This window comes from Arvicola amphibius, chromosome 6 (assembly GCF_903992535.2).
Source record: "Arvicola amphibius chromosome 6, mArvAmp1.2, whole genome shotgun sequence".
Classification (NCBI taxonomy): Eukaryota; Metazoa; Chordata; class Mammalia; order Rodentia; family Cricetidae; genus Arvicola; species Arvicola amphibius.
In genome coordinates this window covers 90,539,199-90,561,345 of record NC_052052.2, presented here as the reverse complement: position 1 = coordinate 90,561,345, position 22,147 = coordinate 90,539,199, and the positions used below count along the sequence as shown (strand labels likewise).

The 22,147-nt window shown below is 38.4% G+C and overlaps 1 protein-coding gene across 1 annotated transcript in view; it reads left to right on the top strand.

Annotated features, from left to right (window-relative positions):
• Myo3a (myosin IIIA) overlaps window positions 1–22,147 on the top strand; it is a 180,268-nt gene that overhangs the window by 61,769 nt on the left and 96,352 nt on the right. Inside the window, exons 10-15 of the mRNA XM_038334855.1 lie at window positions 7,985–8,101; window positions 9,222–9,326; window positions 9,421–9,504; window positions 15,395–15,597; window positions 21,812–21,910; window positions 21,990–22,104. Of these exons, the coding sequence (XP_038190783.1) occupies window positions 7,985–8,101; window positions 9,222–9,326; window positions 9,421–9,504; window positions 15,395–15,597; window positions 21,812–21,910; window positions 21,990–22,104 (723 nt within the window). The remainder of the gene's footprint in view (window positions 1–7,984; window positions 8,102–9,221; window positions 9,327–9,420; window positions 9,505–15,394; window positions 15,598–21,811; window positions 21,911–21,989; window positions 22,105–22,147) is intronic.

Below are 22,147 nucleotides of genomic sequence, written 5' to 3'. Positions count from 1 at the left end.
CTGATATGTAAAAGGATTATTTAAATACCAACTTTAGATATCATATATGCTCTCTCCTCCTCCACCATGTGTGTGTACATACATACGTGCATACATGTGTTTGTGTGTGTGTATGTGTGTGTGTGTGTGTGTGTGTGTGTGTGTCTGTGTATGCATCTCTCTCTGGTTTTTTTTTTTTTTTTTAAGAGAGAGAGGGTCTTCCTACCCAGCCATGGCTGACTTGGAACTCACTATGTAGCTCAGGCTGTCCTCACCCTCACATCAACCCTCCTGTCTCTGCCCCCACCATGTGCTGATCGTAGGCAAGAGCCAACATGTCTGGTTCATGTCCACCCACATGAAACACAGAAGGAGTGGTACTCAAGGAGGACCAGATTAAGAGTCCTCTAATTACTGGCAGTCGAGAACCGGCTTATACCAAAGACTCTTTACACTGGAGAGAGGCAGGGTAAGGTTAAGAAAACCTCAGACCAAATGACATCATTCCAGAGGTGACCAGATGGTAGAAGTTTGAAAAACTGCTCTTAACAAAGGTTTCAAAGGCTCAGTTGGATAAAACGAAGACTTTCTTTTTTATTATTTTTATTAATCTATATACTTTTCTCTACTCCCTGCCCTTCCTCTACCCTCCCTTCCTCCCCTCTCCCATGGTTCCCATGCTCCCAATTTACTCAGAAGATCTTGTCTTTTTCTACTTCCCATGTACCTTAGATCCATGTATGTTTCTCTTAGTATCCTCATTGTTGTCTAGGTTCTCTGGGATTGTGAAATGTAAGCTGGTTTTTCTTTGCTTTATGTCTAAAAGCCACTTATGAGTGAGTACATATGATATTTATCTTTCCTGGTCTGGGTTACCTCACTCAATATGATGTTTTCTAGCTCCATTCATTTTCCTGCAAAATTCAAGATGTCATTATTTTTTCAGCTATGTAGTGTAAATGTACTACATTTTCCTTACCCATTCTTCAGTTGAGGAGCATTTAGGTTGTTTCCAGGTTCTGGCTATGACAAATAATGCTGCTATGAACATAGCTGAGCACATGTCCATGTGGTATGATTGAGCATCCTTTGGGTATATATCCAAAAGTGGTTATTTCTGGATCTTGAGGTGGGTTGTTTTCAAATTTTCTAAAAAATAACCATATTAAAATCTAAAGTGGCAGTACCAGTTTGCACTCCCACCAGCAATAGAGGAGTGCTCCTTTTACCTACATCCTCTCCAACATGTTATCATCAGAGTTTTTGATCTTGGTCATTCTTACAGGTGTAAGATGGAATCTCAGAGTAGATTTGATTTGCATTTCTCCGATGGCTAAGGATGTTGAGCATTTCTTTAAGTGTCTTTCAGCCATTTTAGATGCCTCTGTTGAGAGTTTAGGTCTGTATTACATTTTTCTTATTTGATTATTTGTTCTTTCGATGGCCAATTTCTTGAGTTCTTTGTATATTTTGGAGATCAGACCTCTGTCTTATGTGGGATTAGTGAAGATCTTTTCCCATTCTGTAGGCTGTCATTTTGTCTTGTTGACTGTATTCTTTGATTTACAGAAGCTTCAGTTTCAGGAGGCCCCATTTATTAATTGTTTCCCTCAGTGTCTATGCTACCAGGGTTTTATTTAGAAGTGGTCTCCTGTGTCAATGCATTCAAGTGTACTTCCCACTCTCCCTTCTATGAGGTTCTGTGTGGTTGGTTTTATGTTGAGGTCTTTGATCCATTTGGACTCGAGTTTTGTGCATGGTGATAGATATGGACCTATTTTCATTCTTCAACATGTTGATATCCAGTTATGCCAGCACCATTTTATGAATATGCTTTCTTTTTATTTTATATTTTTTGTTTCTTTGTCAAAAATCAGGTGTTCATAGGTGTATAGATTGGTATCCAGGTCTTAGATTTGCTTCTTGGTCCTCCTGTCTGTTTTTATACCAATACCAGACTGTTTTCAGCACTGTAGCTCTGTAGTGGAGCTTGAAGTCAGGGATTGTGATGCCTCCAGAAGTTCCTTTCTTGTACAGGATTGTTTTGGCTATATGTTTTTGTTTTTCCATATGAAATTGAGTATTGTTCTTTTGATGTCTGTGAAAAATTTTACTGGGATTTTGATGAGCATTGCATAGAATCTGTAGATTTCTTTTGGTAAGATTGCCATTTATGCCATGTTAATTCTACCTACCCAAGAGCATGAGAGATCTTTCCATTTTCTGGTGTCTTCTTCAGTTTCTTCCTTCAAAGATTTAAAGTTCTTGTCATACAGGTCTTCCACTTGTTTGGTTAGAGTTACTCCAAGATATTTTATGTCATTTGTGGCAATTGTGAAAGGTGATGTTGCTCTAATTTCTTTCTCAGCCCATTTATCATCTGTTTAAAGGAGGGCTACTGGTTTTTATTTTAGTTTATCTTGTATCCTGTTACATTACTGAAGGTGTTTATGAGTTGTAGAAGTTCCTTGGTAGAATTTTTGGGGTCTCTTATGTAAACCATCACATCATCAGCAAATAGTGAGAATTTGACTTCTTTTCTGATTTGTATCCCCTTTATCTCTTTTTGTTGTCTTATTACTCTAGCTAGAACCTCAAGTACTATTTTGAATAGACATGGAGAAAGTTGACAACCTTGTCTTGTTCCTGATTTTAGTGGGATTGCTCTGAGTTTCTCTTCATTTAGTTTTATGTTGCCTGTTGGCTTGTTGTTATTGTCTTTATTATGTTTAGGTATGTTCCTTATAACCCTGCTCATTCAAAGACCTTTATCATGAAAGGATGTGGTACTTTAGGAAGACTTTTTCAGCATCTGATGAGATGATTATGTGGGTTTTTTTCTTTCAGTTTCTTTATATGGTGCATTACATTGACAGATTTTCATTTGTTGAACCATCCCTGCGTCTCTGGGATGAAGCCAACTTGATCATGGTGGATGATTTTTCTAATGTGTTCTTGGATTCGGTTTGCCAGTATTTTATTGAGTATTTTTGCATCAATGTCCATGTGTGATATTGGTCTTGAGATTACTCTTTTTTAGTAAAGTCTTTATTGCTTTGGGTATCAGGATAATTGTAGCCTCATAAAAAGAGTTTGGAAGTGCTCCTTCTGTTTCTATTGTATGTAACAATTTGAGGCATATTGGTATTAGTTCTTCTTTGAAAATCTTGTAGAATTCTGTGCTGAAACCATCTCTCTCTAGACTTTTTTTTGTTTTGGATACTTTTGATGACAGTTTCTATTTCTTTAGAAGTTATAGGTTGTAAGACGAACGAGGTCTGCTTGTTGGGGCTTCTGTCCCGCCCAGTACCTCACAGCCGGCAAGCCCCAAAGAAAATCACACAGAGATCTCTATAAGTTATAAAGCTGATTGGCCTATTAGCTCAGGCTACTTATTAGCTCTTGTAGCTTATATTAACCCATTGTTCTTATCTACATCAGCCACATAACTCAGTACCTTTCTCAGCTGGGTAGATTAAATCTTGCTTCTTCCGTGATCTGGACAGGACTGGGAAGGAATCCTCCTTCCCAGAATTCTCCTGTTCTCATTGCATCATTTCTACTTCCTGTCTGGTTTTCTTACCTATACTTCCTGCCTGGCCAATCAGCGTTTATTTAAAATATGACTGACAGAATACAGCACCAATAGGTCTATTTAATTTGCTTATTTGGTCTTGATTTAATTTTGGTAAGTGATATTTATCCATATAATTGTCCATTTCCTTTATGTTTTCCAATTTTGTGTAGTACAGGTTTTCTAAATATGACCTAATGATTCTCTGTATTTCCTCCATTTTGTTGTTATGTACCCATTTTCATTTCTGATTTTGTAAATTTGGACATTTTGTCTCTGCCTTCTGGTAAGTTTGGATAAAGGTTTGTCTATTTTGTTGATTTTTTTTTTGATGAACCAACTTTTTGTCTCATTTATTCTTTGTATTGCTTTCTTTGGTTCTATTTTGTTGATTTCAGCTCTCAATCTTATTATTTCTTGCCCTCTAGCACCCCTGGGTGAGTTTGCTTCTTTTTGTTCTGGAATGTCAGGTGTTCTGTTAACTCACTAGTGTGGCACCTTTTGAGCTCTTTTATGTAGGTTTTAGTGCTATGAACTTTCCTCTTAACACTGCTTTCATTGTGTCTCATAAATTTGTTTAGGTTGTGTGGTCATTTTCATTGAATTTTATGAAGTCTTTAATTTCTCCCTTTATTTCTTCCTTTACCAATTGATGATTCAGGTGAGCATTGTTTTATTTCCATGTGTTTGTGGGCTTTTTTGAAATTAGTGTTGCTTTTGAATTATAATTTTAAGCCATGGTAATCTGATAAGATACAAGGGGTTATTCCAATTTTTGTATCTTTTATGGTTTTCTTTGTTACCTAGTATGTGGTCAATTTTTGAGAAGGTTTCATGAGGTGCTGAGAAGAAGGTATTTTTTTATATTTGGATGGAATGTTCTATAGATATCTGTTAAGCCCATTTGAGCCATAACATTTTTATTTCTCTGTTAAGTTTCTGTCTGATAGACCTGTCCAGTGATGAAAGTGGGGTGTTGAAGTCTCCTACTCTTAGTGTGTGGGGTTTAATGTGTGGTTTAAGTTTTAGTAGTGTTTCTTTTACATATGAAAGTGCCCTTGTATTGGGGGCATAGATGTTGAGTATTGAGATTTCCTCTTGGCAGATGTTTCCTGTGAATATGAAATGTCCTTCTTTGATTGGTTTTAGCTTGAATTCTATTTTGTTAGCTACTAGGAAAGCTACACCAGCTTGTTTCTTAGGTCCGTTTGACTGCAAAATTTTTCCTTAACCCTTTACTTTGAGACGATGTCTTCTTTGGCATTGAGCTGTGTTTGTATGTGCGGTAGAAAGATGTATTCTGTTTTTGTATCCTGACTGTTAGCCTGTGTCTCTTCATAGGTGAGTTGAGTCAATTTATATTAAGGGATATTAATAACCAATGATTGCTAGTTCCTGTTACTTTAGTTTTCATTGTTGGTGATGTTATTGTGTCTGTTTTTTCCTTCCTTGGGATTTGCTGCTGTGAGAACATCTATTGTCTATGTTTTTGTTGGTGTAGCCAACTTCCTTGAGCTGGAGTTTTCCTTCTAGCACTTTGTGTAGGGCTAGATTTGTGGCTAGGTCTTGGTTACATCTGGTTCTCTCATGGAATATCTAGTTTTGTCCATCTATGGTGATTGAAAGTTTTGCTAGGTATAATAGTCTGGGCTGACATCTGTGGCCTCTTAATGTCTCTATAACACTTGAACAGGATCTTCTGGCTTTCATTGCTTCCATTGAGAAGTCAGGTGTAATTTGGATAGATCTGCCTTTATATGTTACTTGGTCTTTTTCCTTTGCAGTTCTTAATATTCTTTCTTTATTCTGTATGTTTAGTATTTTGATTATTATATGACTAGGGGACTTTTTTATCTGGTCTTCTTGGTGTTCTGTTAGCTTCTTGTATCTTCATATGCATATTTTTCTTTATGTTGGGAAAGTTTTCTTCTATGATTTTGTTGAATATACTGTATGTATTTTTGAGTTGGACTTCTCCTTCTTCTATCCCTATTATTCTTAGGTTTTGTCTTTTCATGGTGTCCCATATTTTGTGGATTATTTTATGTTAATATTTTGTTAGATTCAATGTTCTCTTTGACCGATGACTCTATTTTCTGTACTGTATCTTCAGTGCTTGAGATTCTCTCTTCTATCTCTTATATTCTGGTGTTTATTCTTGCATTTGTGGTTCCTCATCATTTTCTTGTAATTTCTGTTTCTATAATTCCCTTGGTTTGTGTTTTCTTTATCATCTCTATTTCAGTTTTTAAGTCTTGAGTCATTTTTTTTCATCTGTTTGATTGCTTTTTCTTGGTTTCCTTTAAGGGGGTTTGTTGATTTTTCCAATTTTTTTGCTTGTCTTTTCTTTCATTTCTTTGAGGGAGTATTTCAATTCCTCTTTAAGGGCTTCAAACATTCTCATAAAGTTATTTTTGGTCATTTTCTTCTGTTTCATCTGTATTTGGGTATTCAAACCTTGTTGTTGTAGGGCCACTATATTTTGTTGGTGTCATGTTGCTCTTTCTGGTGTTGAATGTGTTCTTGTCTACCCATCTTTTCCTCTGATTGGTGGAGTTGAGGTTGTATCTCTAGTAATCAGTCTTCTTGGTGTTATTGGATCCAAAGCTCAGATGGTTACTCCTTGTGGTGAAGTAAGGGTCACAGTTCCAGCCACTCAGAGGTCATTTTGTGATCCTAGAGGTTGCTCACCACTCCTGGAGTTAGTCTGCACCTCTGAGTGGTCATTTAGTCCTGGTCCCACAAAGGTTGCTTGCTTAGGGCTGCTCACACTGAGGTTGCTGCCTTGGGCATGCTCTGGCAGAGGTTGCTGGCTCAGAGGAGGTTGCTGGCTGGGGCCTGCTCCCTTGGAAGCAAAGACTTTCTGAACCTTCAGGTTCTGCTCTACTAGAATGTTCTGTTCATCGGGGTGTGGTTATCTACTCTGGGAGATGTCAGGTGAAGGGTATAAAATGGAGTCAACTAAAGCAAAATAGGATTACCTTGTTCAGTTTAGTTCATACTTTATCTCTACTATTTTTAAAATATCACATTTCCACCTTTCTGGTCTGTTATCATTTTTAAATGCTCAAGTAACAAAGAAGTGAGTCTGAAATGTGAGCTGTTGAGTTACGAATGTTTCTTCTCAGTCATTTCTAGGAGTCTCAAGGGTATGATTTACTCTAAGACAGTCTACATTATCCTTCCTCTACCAGCTCTCAGGGGCAAGACACAGAAGCCTCTGGTCCTCTACCAGCTCTCAGGGGCAGGGAACAGAAGCCTCTGCAATGCTGGAGCGAGGCTACACCTGGTTCTTCTCTCAAGTCACAAAGCACACTGAGGACATTTCATTGTGCTTGACATTCCTTTCTTGTTGCCCCAGAAATATTTCAAACACTCCTTGTCAAGGTCCAAGACAATAAACCTCTGGCTCAGCTGTCCCCTCATCCCTCACATTCCAGGGATTATCACAGATCTTGAATTTAGCATTTGTAAGGCAGAAATTCCTCTTGCTTTTCTAAATTCTTTTCCATCAAATTTCCCAGTACTCTGAATACCTAGGCTTGTGATTTATAAACATTTCACCAATCATGTTATTGACCAGCATATTAATATAGTACAACGTTTATCTGTTTTGTATTTTTGTCCCTTTTTTGCTTCAGATCTTTTGCTTTTATTTTGTGTTGTGGACTGCCCATGATGGTTACAACTCTATTAAAATCAATTCATATAGTCATGTGAGCAACTGGAAAGGTTACTTTCTGAATTTTTTATTTCACATACTCTAAGCAGAAGACAGAGCACATGCACACTGTCCTCTTTCCTTTCTGGGTTCTGCTTCATCTCTTCTACTACACTTACTTATTTCCTTGAAGGCTATACAATATGTAAGTTAACATAGTGTATGTAGATATAATATACAACATATAACTGGTACCATATATACCCTTTGTAAAGCATACTTGAAACTGGCATTTCCATTGGCATGCCAGTGCACACCCTTAATTCCTGCATTCCAGATGCAGAGGCTGTGAGACCTCTATGAGTTCCAGGTCAGCCAGGGCTGCATAGTGAGAAAGATCCTATGTCAAAATAACACAAGATGTTTCCAAAATGATATTCCCCTTTAGCTATCAAAACCAAGGAAATTACCTGTCATGTTAACTGGCTTTCACACATGATGGCATTTTGTTTGCCAATAGTATCTCTCTCTAATCCTCAGTCAAGATTCCAGATATTTTTAATAATTCCTATTTCGTTTTTAAAATCTGGTTAAACACACATTATTTTCTTTTCTTCTCCCCTCCCTCTCCCAGACTCTTCTTACTTAGCTTCTCAAACTTAGGATCCTCTTATCTCACCTTCCTATACGCTAAGACTCCAGGCCTGAGCTGCCATGCCTGACTTACAAATGATTTTTTAAGAGAGAGAATTGTTTTTATTTTACCACAGAACACAGTATCTGAACACCTTGAGAAGTGTTATTCCAGAGATCAGATCTACATCTATGTGGGAGATATACTCATTGCCCTTAACCCTTTTCAGAGTCTGGGTCTTTACTCCACAAAGGTATGTGTGTGGATGCCTTCCCTTTGTACAAATAACTCACATAGTCAGAGTCTTCATCTAAATGGATGACAGCAAAATATTACCCAGTACCTGGAGAAAATTGCTATATATTTGTCATTCAAATATAGACATAGATGTGAAAAAATATATGAAATCCATCTAGGTACTGTCTATGATATTTTTTTCCAAAAGTACATTAGAGATTGTGAATTACATGCAGTTTTGCTAGTAACAGCCTATCCTAAATGATGTCTAAAAATGAGTATACTTAATGTCTGTCTCTGATGTGAGTATTGGAGAGTCAAAATATAGCTACACCATTTATATATAAGATACATGTGGCTGTAAAAATTGTCATTGTGAGATTTTGAATTCCTTTTAACATATTAATTGGGTCATCACTATCATACAATGTATGCTTTATGAGTAAAAGTATTTAATTATCAATTACTCAGCCACTAAAGCTTTAAATATAGAATTAAACAAGACTGGTTTTCAATTTTAATTAGACCTATTGTCCTTCCTCTATCTGTGCACTCTAGAAATTATTTAATATTCTGCCAAGCATCTCTTTTATGCCAATCTAAAATGTACAGGGTAATGATACATTTACCAGCATTGGCCTGGGCTTTAAAAGAAAGGTCGGGGGTTGGTAAAATTCTGCTATCAATTAATTGTACAATTTCATGCCAATCAAGTGAGAGGATATAGATTAAATTAAGGGATGGGGAAAAGTGTCAGAAGTCAAACATTGTCGTATTCAAGAAGTAGTCAACAAAATGACTTCTTACCCTATTATTTGTAAAGTTTTTCCATGCAAACAAATAAACATATTTTGAAGCCTTAAGTTCTCCTTTGTAAATAATATGCAGAATCATTTAAATACCAAGACTCTATCATGCCATAGTATATCCTATATAAGGACTGGAACAAATATAGAAATAGATATATATACACATACATGTGTACATGAAAAGCATGTGTGAATAATGTTTTACTTGGATAGATTGCTTTAATTTTTAGATTAAAAACTAGAACTTTATATGTAAATAATCTACACATTAAATAAAAACAGACATAAGACAAAGAACTCTACAGGATTTACTCACTCTAACCTCAGCTTTCTGAGTTGTATATTGGAGCAAAGAGAAGTGCCAACCCACCCCACATTTTTGCGATGGCTGATTTGGGATACCAGTCCATGGTCACATACAACTCAGACCAGGTAAGGCAGGCTTCCCACATCCCTTACTTCGTTGAGAGCCACTGAGTTTCCTGGGGATGTAGTCCTCTCACAGATTCCTTCCCTTCCTGTGCAGTGCATCGTTATTTCTGGAGAAAGTGGTGCTGGGAAGACGGAGAGCGCTCATCTTCTGGTTCAACACCTCACTGTCCTTGGAAAGGTAGATTTTTCCTGTCCTGTATTTCACATAGCTGGTTATATTGGTGTTCACTAACTCATACTTGATAATACATGGAAATGACGAAACACTATTGTGACTACTTAAGTTTTAAAATATATCAAATGGGAGAAGGAGGGAGGGAGCTCAGTGGTTAAAAGCATTGGTGCTCTTCCAGAGGAAACAGGTTCAATTCCCAGCACGCATGTATATCACAACCATCTGTAACTCCAGAACCAGGGGACCCAATGCCCTCACCTAGCCTCAAAGGTCACTGCATATGCATGATACATAGGCATCCTTTCAGACAAAACATCTGAATGCATAAAGTAAATAAATAAATATTTATTTATTTAATATGTATGCGCCCTGTTTTGACAATCCTCCAATTTTCCTCAGTTTTAGGCACCAAGCTTTTATTTGTCATTTCCTCTCTATAGCCTTAGCACACTAACTGAATGCTTCAGTAATAATATTCAATTATAGATTAAAGTACAATTATATCATAAATAAAGCGCCAAAAACTAGTAACTGTGTAGATTTAGATAATACAAAACCTGCAGGGATTAAACTGAAATAAATAAATAACAGGTACACATGCTTGTGGACATATCTAATAATTCCCAAAATGTGAAACCTCCACAAAGTCATCTCCAGATTCAATAAAATTACAATAAAATCATAGAAGTGGAGGTTTTTACACAGAAAATTAATGTTATCATCATCAGTTATTATTTGGCTTCTCCCCATTCATTTTGCATATCTGTTGGTCATCCCTGTTCACATTTGGACAGTCACGCTGGTGAGACTTCATGGATGTAACTTCTGATATTTCTGGGAGACACAAACATCACAGCAAACTCCCTAATCCTCTGCTCCTTATAATCCTTCTGCCTCCTCTTCTGTAATGTTCCCTAAGCCATAGGTGTGGGAGTGTTTTGTAGATATATCCACTAGGACTGGGCTCCACAACTCTGTGTTTTCATTGGTTGTGGTTTTCTGTAAGGATCTCTGTCTGTAGGAAAGAGAAGTTTCCTGGATGAGGGGTAAGGACAACAATTAACTGTGGGAACAAAGACAAAAGTTTTTATGTTGTTGTTAGGGATCATGCTAGTTTGTATTGTTGTTAGGGATCATCTAGTTTATATTGTTGTTAGAGATGATCTAGTTTATATTGTTGTTAGGGACCATGCTAGTTTATATTGTTCTAGGGATCATGCTCGTTTATGTAGTTGTTAGGGATCATGCTAGTATATTATTGTTAGGGACCATGCTAGTTTATATTCTATATAACTATATATATATATATATATGTACATATATATAACTATATATATATAGAATATATAGTATATATTCTATAGTTTATATGCTCGTTTATGTAGTTGTTAGGGATCATGCTAGTTTATGTTGTTCTTAGGGATCATCTATTTTATATTGTTGTTAGGGATCATGCTAGTTTAGTAACTTAGTGGTTGCAGATTTTCCAATGACGTCTTTATTAGCATTGAGAAGTTAGCTAGGTTTCTAGTATCAGTCATAGTTTCTCTTTTGTTGATTGGGTCTTAAGTCCAATTAGAAAGCTGTTAATATGCATGCCACCACTGTACTCTTAAGGTACATCGTGCCATGCTGGTCATTGATGTAGTTTCTAGGCATCGTGGCTGGGTAGGAATGTTCGTTACCTCCTTCCTTCGAAATCTTACATTGTGCCTTCTGGAACCATGAGCTCTAGTCCTCAAGGAAGGGGAATTCAGATCAGTTCCAGTTTAGAGATCTCTGGACCTGTTCTTCAAGTGCATGAGTTCGTCAACAACAGAGACTTACTTTCTACCTCCCAGGGGAACACCAAGGGCAACAACAATAGGCTGTATGATTTGGCAGTCTCTTAGACAGCCTGGCCAAAATCTCAAAAAAAAAATCTTTTCATATTTGGTATTGGGGTTTTCGCTGGGTGGTCTGTGGCTGTTGGAGGAGGCATCATCAGTCCAGAAGAGAAAAGTTTATTAAAACTATATATGTATAATATAGAACTATAATATGATATTTTATTATTATATATAATATATACATATATACATGTAAGATATTTATAATATTATAAAAATTTATAATAATAAACTATTATGTATTTTGTAGATTTTTAGAGTAGTTAATAGGATGATTTCTTGTGGCTTTTCAGGCCTCCTCATTGGTCCTTTACTCAGCACCTTCATCCTTCTGTATTTCCCTCCTTCTCTCTCTCTAACCCCCTTTCCCATTTCCCCCTTAAGATCACTTGTGTCCTGCTGTTCCTCCTCATCCTCCTTCCACTTCTTCAGAAGGAGTTTGTAATAAACATTAGTATGCCAGGCCAAAAAGTTTGTATGTCAAGGCAAAGGAACTATAATAACCAAATAATTTCTGAAAAGAACAAGGTTGAGGCACCATATTCTTTGTCTTCCTGGCTTCCCGCAAGGTTGGAGCACTGAAGTGTGTCTCTAAGGAATGGCGACAGACAGACTCATGCAACAGACTGAATCTACACATACTTATTTTTGTCAAAGATGGTTAGTCAATTAATAGATAATTTTCAAGAAATAGTGTTGAAGAATTGCATGTGCTCCCACAAACAAAGTCTGGAACTCACATGTTACAGGAAGTTAATTCAAATAGGTACTAGGTATGAATGGAAAAATCACAAGCTAGAAAGCAAAATAGGGATATTTGTTGTGATCTTAAATTAAAGAGAGATGTCTTAGATGTAACACAATGTGTAATTCATAAAAGGAAGACTTTGATTCTACCAAAATTCAACTTCTATTCTCTGATGCTATTGTTAAAAATTAAAGCAAACATTGGACATAAGCCTCATCCAAGAGAAAATGTCAGCAAATTGCATAGCTCATAAAGATATAGAAATATGAAAATGTCTTAAACTCAATATTAAGAAATTAAATGACAAAAAATGGAAAAATAAGGCCCACCTCCATAAGTGTTACACAGATGGCAACTAATGACAAATTGCTCAGTATCATTCCTCACCTGGAACATGCAAATTAAAACCTTAGCTTCTTTAAAGTGCCTGTTAAACTGGCTAAAAGTTCTTTGTAAGAATCCGAGAAGGTGAAGTGTTGACAAGGACCTGGAGCAGCTGGGACTCTCAGTTGTTGTTAGTGACGAATTCAATGTGGCGACAGATATCAGCAGTATGAAGACATCACAATCACTTTGAAAATGGCTTTTATGTTTCTTAAACAGTGAAATTATATTCACCATGCAACCTACTGATATCTAACAAGAAAATAATAACCCATGTACATATAAGTATTTATAGTGCCTCTATTAATAATAACCCATGTACATATAAGTATTTATAGTGCCTCTATTAATAAGCTCAAAACTTAGTTAAGTGATAGGGCCGTGATTCCCCTCAGTGGTAAAGCATTTGCCTGCTGTATGTGAAGCCCTGGATTCTATCACCAGTAATATAAGAAAACAAAAATCTGTTGTCTGATAGGTAGCTAATGCCCTAGTTACAGTTTCTACTGCAGTAAAGAAACACCATGGCCATGGACACTCAAAGGAAACATTTAGTTGGGATGACTCGCTCACAGTTCAGAGGTTCAGTCTATTATCATCGTGCTGGAGAGCATGGTTGTATGCAGGCAGACGTGCTGGAGCAGTAGCTAAGATTCATACATCTCTGGATAACAGGAAGTCAGCTGAGACATGGGTGGTATCCTGAGCATAGGAAACCTCAAATCCCACCCCCCAGTGACACACTTTCTCTAACAAGGCCATGCCCAGTGCCACTACCTATGATACTATGGAGGTCAATTACATTCAAACTACCACTGCTAACAATTTACATATTATTATAGACTGAAGCCACATAGCCAAAATAACTGATCACTTGAGCCCAGTTTATTATCAAAATTATGAGTAGAAAGAATTTCACATGTATGTTAAAATTCAGTGAACTTCCTTCATTATATCCTGCTACATGTTGGTAATGCTTTCTTCTGCCCTCTGCCCTCCATTCCTGTGGTCCCTTTGGGTGGCGTTGTCTTGAGGCTCTCATGTCTGCCCCTTACTGTCCCTGTGCCATTAACTTCCTGCTATGACAAAGAACATCCTAAAGGGTTTGGAGGACATCAACATGAAATATAAAGTGGAAAGAGGGACAGAGTGACTCTGCCTACTAAGATAAAAGTTGGGAATTAGTTGACATGGTGCTGTCTGCAAGGGCCTTGCTAATCTGCCTGATTTCCGAGCTGATAGAGGCTTAGATGTGTATTAATGCTGCTCAGTAGATGTGAGGAAATTTGTTAATTTAATCTTGACCTTGTTCTTGATCTTAACATGGAATTTGATGGTGTGGGAATGTGTGGGAGTCTGTGGGTGTAGGGGGGTGGGATGTGTGGTGTGTGGGAATGTGTGGGTGTGGGAGTGTGTGTGGGTGTGTGGGAATGTGTGGGTGTGGGAGTGTGTGTGGGGGTGTGTGGGAGTATGGGAGTGTGGGAGTGTGGGTGGGTGTGTGGGAGTGTGTGGTAGTGTGTGGGAGTGTGAGTGTGTGTGAGTGTGTGGGGAAGGTGGGGTGTGGGGAGGGAGTGTGGGAGTGTGGGGGTGTGTGGAGGTGTGTGAGTGTGGGAGTGTGCTTGTGTGTGTGGAAGTGTGTGGGATGGGAGTGTGTGGGAGTGTGTGGGAGTGTGTGGGTGTGGGGGGCTGTATGGGGCTGTGTGGGAGTATGGGAGTGTGGGTGGGTGTGTGGGAGTGTGTGAGAGTGTGTAGTAGTATGTGGGTGTGTGGGAGTGTGTGGGGAGGGTGGGATGTGGGGAGGGTGTATGGGAGTGGGGGTGTGTGGAGGTGTGTGGGTGTGGGAGAGTGTGTGGGTGTGGGAATGTGTGGGTGTGGGAGTGTGTGGGTGTGGGAGTGTGTGGGTGTGTGGGGTGTATGGGATTTTATACTTGAAAATCTCTGAACAGCTTCTCAGCCTTGCTGCAGTAGCCCCTGCCATCAGCTCAGTTCCAGCACCACCTGTGTTCTGAGTACTATTCTCTCTCAGCTTGAAAACTGATACACCCTAAATGGGCTAGACTTAAACATGAAGATAATCACCTTAAATTAATTTTTACCAAGATGCAGGTGACTTGTACCTATAACCCTCTAAGGCAGTGATGCTCAACCTGTGGGTCACAACCCTGTTGTGCTTTTCAAATATCCTGTGTATCAGATATTTACATTACGATTCATAACAGTAGCAAAATTAGTTATGAAGTAACAACAAAATAGCTTTATGGCTGGGGGTCTCCACATAAGAGGAACTGTATTAAAGGGCTTCAGTGTTAGGAAGACTGAGAACCACTGCAGACAGAATGCAGACATGCTTTTTTCAAAGATGGCATGAGGTGAGTAGAGAGGCAGCCAGGCAGGCTGTGACCTCACTAGGGATTCCATTCGTCCATCCACTCTGGTGAGCTGTTCTGACTGTTCATGGCTTGTTCCCTTTACTTCGGAATAAAGATGGCTTTATTCTCTTACTTTCATGCTTAGAAGCTTCTTTAGACACAGGAAAGTAGATTTGGCTTTGAAAGGGTTTAGATGTAGTCCCAGGCCAATGTCTATGTTTAAAATGAGAAGGTGCATGTTGTTTAGGCTGTCTATAAGACGTGTTTTCAAGCCATGTCCTACACAGAACTGTATGTAAGAAAACAGAGAATGTCTCTTACCCTGATCCTAAGAAAGTGAGTTAATACATGTATGGAGGGGTTCTGGGCCATTGTGGCATCTGGCAGTGTGCCAAAATATGTTCTATATTTTTGTTCTCATATAAAGTCCTTACCAAAACAAAGCATCTTTTTAGAGACTAATTATTTTATACTGCTTTTTATATCTCGTCATCTCTACCTAGGCTAATAACAGGACCCTACAAGAGAAGATTTTACAAGTGAATAATTTGGTTGAAGCCTTTGGCAATGCCTGCACTATTATAAATGACAATTCCAGCAGATTTGGAAAATACTTAGAAATGAAATTTACCTCTTCTGGAGCCGTAGTAGGGGCACAGATTTCTGAATACCTTCTGGAAAAATCCCGTGTCATTCACCAAGCCATGTAAGTACATGCTACATATATATATATATATATATATATATATATATATATATACACATATATATATTTCTGAGAAATATGTACAAGAACAATGTTGCATGGCTAAAGCTCATTCTAACTCCGCAGTTTGTTGATAGCCTACTATGTTTAAGGCACTTACTATTAGAAGTAATCAGACCCTTCACAAGTGCTCTATTTTCATGTATAGTAGCGTCTGATAGAGGAACTAATAAATGACCTAATAATTACACTCCCACCAAGGAGCTACTAACATAGTAGAACAGAGAAGAAGAAAAACCTTATTTCTCCAGGCAAAAATCAATGAGCAATTTAATTAAAAGGTTGGACTCTGCTTCTCTTTTAAACATAACTATTTCTCTTTTTCTAGATAAACATAGATATTTGGATTTTTTCTTCTTCCTGTGTCTATATAAAAGGGACCAAATAAAATATTCAGGAATGTTCAGCTGCATGGCTATTTTTATTACTAGTTTATTTGAAGTCATCAATATGACTCATATTATTTTGATATTAGATTAAGTAAGTTGTTTTGGGCAGTTTGTAACTAAATGACAAAATCTCTTCCTCGTTTAATGACTCTAAAACATCCTTGCTATTCTTATTAGAAAATTATAGTTACCTGATGGGTTTGTACCCTAGTGGTTTTATTATCTTTTTAATTTTTATTTATTCTTCCCTCATACAATAGTTCTGTCTACAACTTTCCCTCTTGCACTCCATGTGTAAAGTTAGGATCTCCCATGTTGATTTCATGTTGAGTACTCCTTCATTACAGTAACATGTCAGCTAAATTCATAGGAACATAAACTCTGATTAGCATATCTTTTATGGCACTAAGGATCAAATGCAAGGCCTTGTGCATGCTATGTGAGCTTTGTATCACTGGCTGAGCTCCAACCCAAGCCTGACATATGCTTTTAAATGGTGTACTGGGAATGGGTTGGTCTACCTGGAGTATGATGTTTAAACCTTAAGACCCTCATAGCATCTGGACTCTGTAACCTACTGTGCATGTGATTTAAAGCAGTTTACTTAACTTCCCTATACCCCTGTTTTCACCTTTAAGGTAGGAAAACATGAGTACATCCCTCTCCATTAAGATAATTCTTACAGTAGAGGGTTCAACATAGTGAGCCATGCCTAATAAGAATGCTGTCGGTGCAGTCAAGGACAGCCATGAGCTCAGCCCGTCACAGAATGGCAAACATACTTAATGCTTAAAACATTGTGAAGTGTTCTGCAGTTTCCACTTTGTAAGCTGATTGTTAGCATGAACTTTGTGGACGACACTGTTGTGTCACGTGTCAAAAGACTGGGCATGCCTGGTTACCAATGAAAGTGTTAATGGCTGTGCCGATGGTTGCAAATATTCGACACAGCATCCAGTGAATTGAAGATATTTAATGTATGGCAGGTAGTATTATTGATATGTAGGCATACCATATGTCTGCTTCCTACACATAGAGAAACCAATATCTTATGCTTGTATAGATTCAACCACATCTTGGAATGCTTTATTCTCTCTAAACAATTTTAGCCTCTCCTGCAGTTGGGTGAATAACTATGGGAGAATAACCTGCTGATATTTCATTGGGGCCATCATGTTACACAATGTCGCAGTGCATTATCCCAGCATATTGTATGGAATTATGGGCCAGAACCATGAAAATAATACCTTCTGCAATTATACACTGAAGCACTGGGTTTGTAGCCATAAAAATAAACCCTTAATGATTATTCAAATAGTATGTGTTCAAAAACACCACACAGGATAATATTTAAGCATACTTTGTATTCAATAAACTTTTTTATTTCCTAAATGATAAGAAACTATTTTAGTTCTACTACATTACTTACAGGAAAAATCACTTCAAGGCCTTAATTTGCCATTGTGTTGAACTATGATTCAGAAAAATTGGAGCACAAATTACTTTGTAGTTTCTATAAAACAGTTATTTACTTTATGTATATTTTTATGATCCTATTTGTAATTTCTTTGTACTCAAAAATTTGCTTACAATGTTATACATGTAACTGGAGTCACCCAAATGATCTCTGATTGGATTTCAGGCCCACTCTACAGGAGTATCTAAAAAAAAAATTGTTCCACTGCATAGGAGGATTTCATACATGGTACTCCCAAACTGGTTGAAACCTCTATTTATTTCTATTTTAGTTCATTTGAATTGCATTTTATATTCTAAATAAACATTTTATAACCTTTACAAATTAAAAGTGATCTTTCCAGTGGATTGTTCTTTTATGTACGTGGCATATGTATGTTAGTGTGTGGAAGTACATAGCAAAGGAAGCCAGCGGAGTATGTGGGAGTACGCAGCACGGGAAGCCAGGGGAGTATGTCATGTTTCTATCATTCTTTCTCTTATCCTCTTGAGACAATGTCTCTCAACTGTAAGTTTGCTATTTTTCCCAAGTTGGCTGGCCAGGTAGCTCTCAGGAACCACCTGTCTCTGTCCCTCAATGTTGGCATTATAGGCACATGCAGTTTCTTATGTGGGTTCTGGGGTTCAAATTTAAATTCTCATGCTCATACTGCAAGCACTCTTCCTCATTGAGCCACTTCTCTGCCTCCATAGGTACTTTTTTTAAATTATGAATTTCAGTGGGCTATATCAATCATGATTATTAAAAAGAAAAACCCCTATTTACAAAGATATAATATGTAACAAAGAATCAAGAATGAATGCTTAGCCCTAGCTAATAGTTATTCAAGATTAACAAAGGCAAGAAACCATTTGTATCTCTAGGCTTCTGGGGCCAGGGGAAAGAAAACATCACCGAGCCCAAGGACAGCCATGGCTGAGAACAGGGTCTGCCTGTCAGTCTGTAACCCCGAGAGGACTGCATCCTCTACCAGGTAGAATGTGAACAGACAGATCCTTCACTTGCCTCCTCTCTCCACCAGCCAGAGGACAAGAGACTCAGGTCCTGAAGTCTGCCCTGCTGAGCACTGGGGGCTGGGGCCATAAACAAAGCAGAGAAGGCTGGAGAGCCCATCTGAGAAGCAGGGAGGAGCCAGAGCAGACATATATCTTGTTTAATGAGCTTGCGCTTTCTTTTAAAAGGATTGATTCTTTCCTTCTGTTTTCTCTGCCCCCTTCTATCCACCTCAGCCTCCGACTGCTTTTATCTTTAGAGTGCCTTTGTCATGACGGTAAATGAGTAACTTGCCACTTTAGCCCTTTGTTAAATGTAGGTGATTTTCAGGGAAAATGTTTAAAAGGGGGCTGCTTGAGAGAAAACGAGCATATTGAAGACAATGCTAGGTAATTCTCATAAATATAAATTATGGCTGTATCTGCTAGCTTCCTTCTGTTACGACTAGTTCAGCAAGCATTGATTGTATTGCTCTTCCACACCATCCCTTTACAAGACTCCCTAAGAGTCATAAACTGGCAGGCTTGTTCTCTTCTATGATGGACCAGTGGGGCACTGTGCTAAGCTCACCATTGACTTTGTATCTCTTACTTGCTCTATTGTCTCTTTCACACGGCAAGAAACAAACTGAGAGAACAAGCCAGTTAATGCCAAAAGCTGAAATTCGAACCTTGTTCTCTGGATAGATTTATTCATTCATTCATTCATTCATTCATTGACAAGTATTTACTGAATGTTTATGTGTGCAACATACAGGAGATTTAAAAATAACTAAGATTTTTAGGGGAGGGAGTAGTTCATTATTTCTTAAGAATACTGCATGCCTTGGCTCAAACTCTAGCTTCTTCGGAATCAGGCTGTGAGGTGGTGGCACACACCTTTAATCCCAGCACTCAGGAGGCAGAGGCAGGCGGATCTCTATGAGTTCGAGGCCGGTCTGGTCTACAGAGTATATTCCAGGACAGGCTCCAAAGCTACAGAGAAACCCTGTCTCAAAAAAAAAAAAAAAAAATACTGTGGATCTAGGCTCGGAGGAACACAGTTTATCTTCACCGACCCTGTGTTTGTCCTGGTGCACAGATCTGGGAACAGGAAGCTCTGTGTGACATTGAACCTTAAGTGAAGACTTGATGTGGGCTGGGGTGGGACCTTTGGAGCTGAGTTTTTCTTATTGCTTTAACTCTCTGGTTCTTTATCCACCACCGAAGGTCAGTGCATTTCCCATAGTAACTCCAGGCCTTATAAAATTACAGTCTTGGTAAGTTTAAAGTGATATCGGTAGAGAAATCTGCTAAGTTTGTGTGTCTACATTTATGAGTCACTTAACTAATTATACATTGCCTCATTGCAGTGCTTGAAGAGGTGACATACAGAGCAATCGATGTGACACCAAGAGAAGAAGGCAAATAAATTATATAGTGTGCTAACCCCAGAGAAGCTTTATTATTTACTGGTGCCAAATAGACAAGAACTAAACAAAGCTTTTAGTTTTGTTCTAACTTTTAAAAAATTAATTTATTCTTTGACAATTTCATACCAGTGTATAATATATTCTGTTCACCCTCTCTTATCCTTATAGCTTCCCTCATCCCAGCAAGTTCCCAGCCACTTTCATGTCTTTACGGCTACTTTTGCTAAGTACAATGTTGTCTGTAATAGACTTCTTGATGTCTCAATGGTGTCTGCAATAAGCAACAGATGGTGGCATTGAAGATGAGAATTTGTGTGGCTTTCTAGGAAGGATATGCAGGCTAGATATATCTCAGTAGTGTAGTGTTTACCTAGCCTGTCTGAGACCTTAGAGTCCATCTCTATGCTGCTCAAAATTAAAAGGTTTAAAGTAAAGGGCATGTCTGCTTGTGGGGCAGCAGCCAGCCCTAAAACCCTGTCTTTTCAAACACGGTATGTACTCACTCATAAGTGGATATTCAATGTAAAGAAAGGATAACCACGCTATAATCCATAACCTCTGAGAAAGTAGGTAGCAGGGAGGACCCTAAGAGAGACATGCTTGGATGCCCCTGGAAAGGGGAAATGGATAAGATCTCCTGAGTAAGCTGGGAGGTGGTTGTGAAGGGCAGCGGGGAGGAGAACATGAAAAAACAGGATGGTTGGGTTGGAGGAGGGATAGAGAGGGAGAGCAAGGAAAGAGGTATCTTGATAGTGATAGAGGGAGCCATTATAGGGTTAGGGAGAAATCTAGTGCTAGGGAAACTCACAGGAATCTACAAGGATGACCCCAGCTAAGACTCCTAGCAATAGTGGAGATGGTGCCTGAACTGGTCTTCCCCTATAATCAGACTGATGACCACCCTAATAGTCATCATAGAACCTTCATCTAGAACTGTTGGAAGCAGATGCAGAGATTCACAGCTAAGCCAGGGCTGAGCTCCTAGCATCCAGTTGAAGAAAGGGAGGAGAGATTATATGAGCAAAGTGGTCAATATTAAGATGGAGAAACACACAGAGACAGCTGAGCCAAGCTAGTAGGAGCTCATTGACTCTGGGCTGATAGTTGGGGAATGTGCGTAGGACTGAACTAGGCCCTCTGAATGTGGGTTACAATTATGTGGCTTGGGCAGTTGGTGGGGCCACTGGTTGTGGAACCAGGATTCATCCCTTGTACATTAATTGGCTTTTTGGAGCTCATTCCCTATGATAGTTTGCCTTACTCAGCCTAGCTATAGGGAGGAGGGGCTTAGATTTCAAGCCACGGAGCTTGAATTATTAGGAGATGCCTCACATATATGGGAAAACTGAGCTTCAGAAAGATAAAAAGGAGGAGGTGTAGCCATCACAGTCAGGTGGACCTGGTCTGAATGCAAGAGAGCCATGGGTTCTGTGATTCTGCTTGAGATGGGGAGCACTAAGCTTCAGTTTCCTGAATATGTAAAGCAGGAAGATGATGCCTATTCAAGGCCTTGTAGAGGATAATTTAGATAATTCAACATTTACTTCTACTTGACATACTGTGCATCCTATTTCTTTTTCTGGCCATCCCTACTGATGTTCTAGAAGTTAAACATTTCTGATTGTTTTGTTCATTATATGTTCCTGGTACCTAGAAAACTTCCTGGAGAGTCGCAAATGCTTTGATGTTTAGAGCTAACACTAATGATTCTAATAGTTGAAAATAATGGCATTAGCAACAGAAAGCCAAACTGCAATGTTCAAGGAAGCCCATGTGGGCTATCACAGCTGTTGATTGTTCTAACACTAGTATTAGGTTTGTCATTTTAATAGTTAATAAATGTCCTTATTAACCATCTTCCTGAAAATGTCTTATTTTTTTCAGTGGAGAAAAAAATTTTCATATTTTTTACTACATTTATGCTGGGTTAGCGGAAAAGAAGAAACTAGCCCTTTACAAATTGCCTGAAAATAAGCCACCCAGGTAATCCTCCTGTACTGTGATGGTGCTTTCTCTTTTGATGGATTTTAGATTTATACCTTTCCTCTCATACTTTCTTCAGGTACTTACAAAATGAGCATCTCAGAACAGTGCAGGACATGATGAATAACAGTTTCTATAAATCCCAGTATGAACTAATTGAGCAATGTTTCAAAGTCATTGGTTTTACGATGGAGGTAAGTACCAGAGACGTTTGAACTACTTTCCTAGTATCTTTTT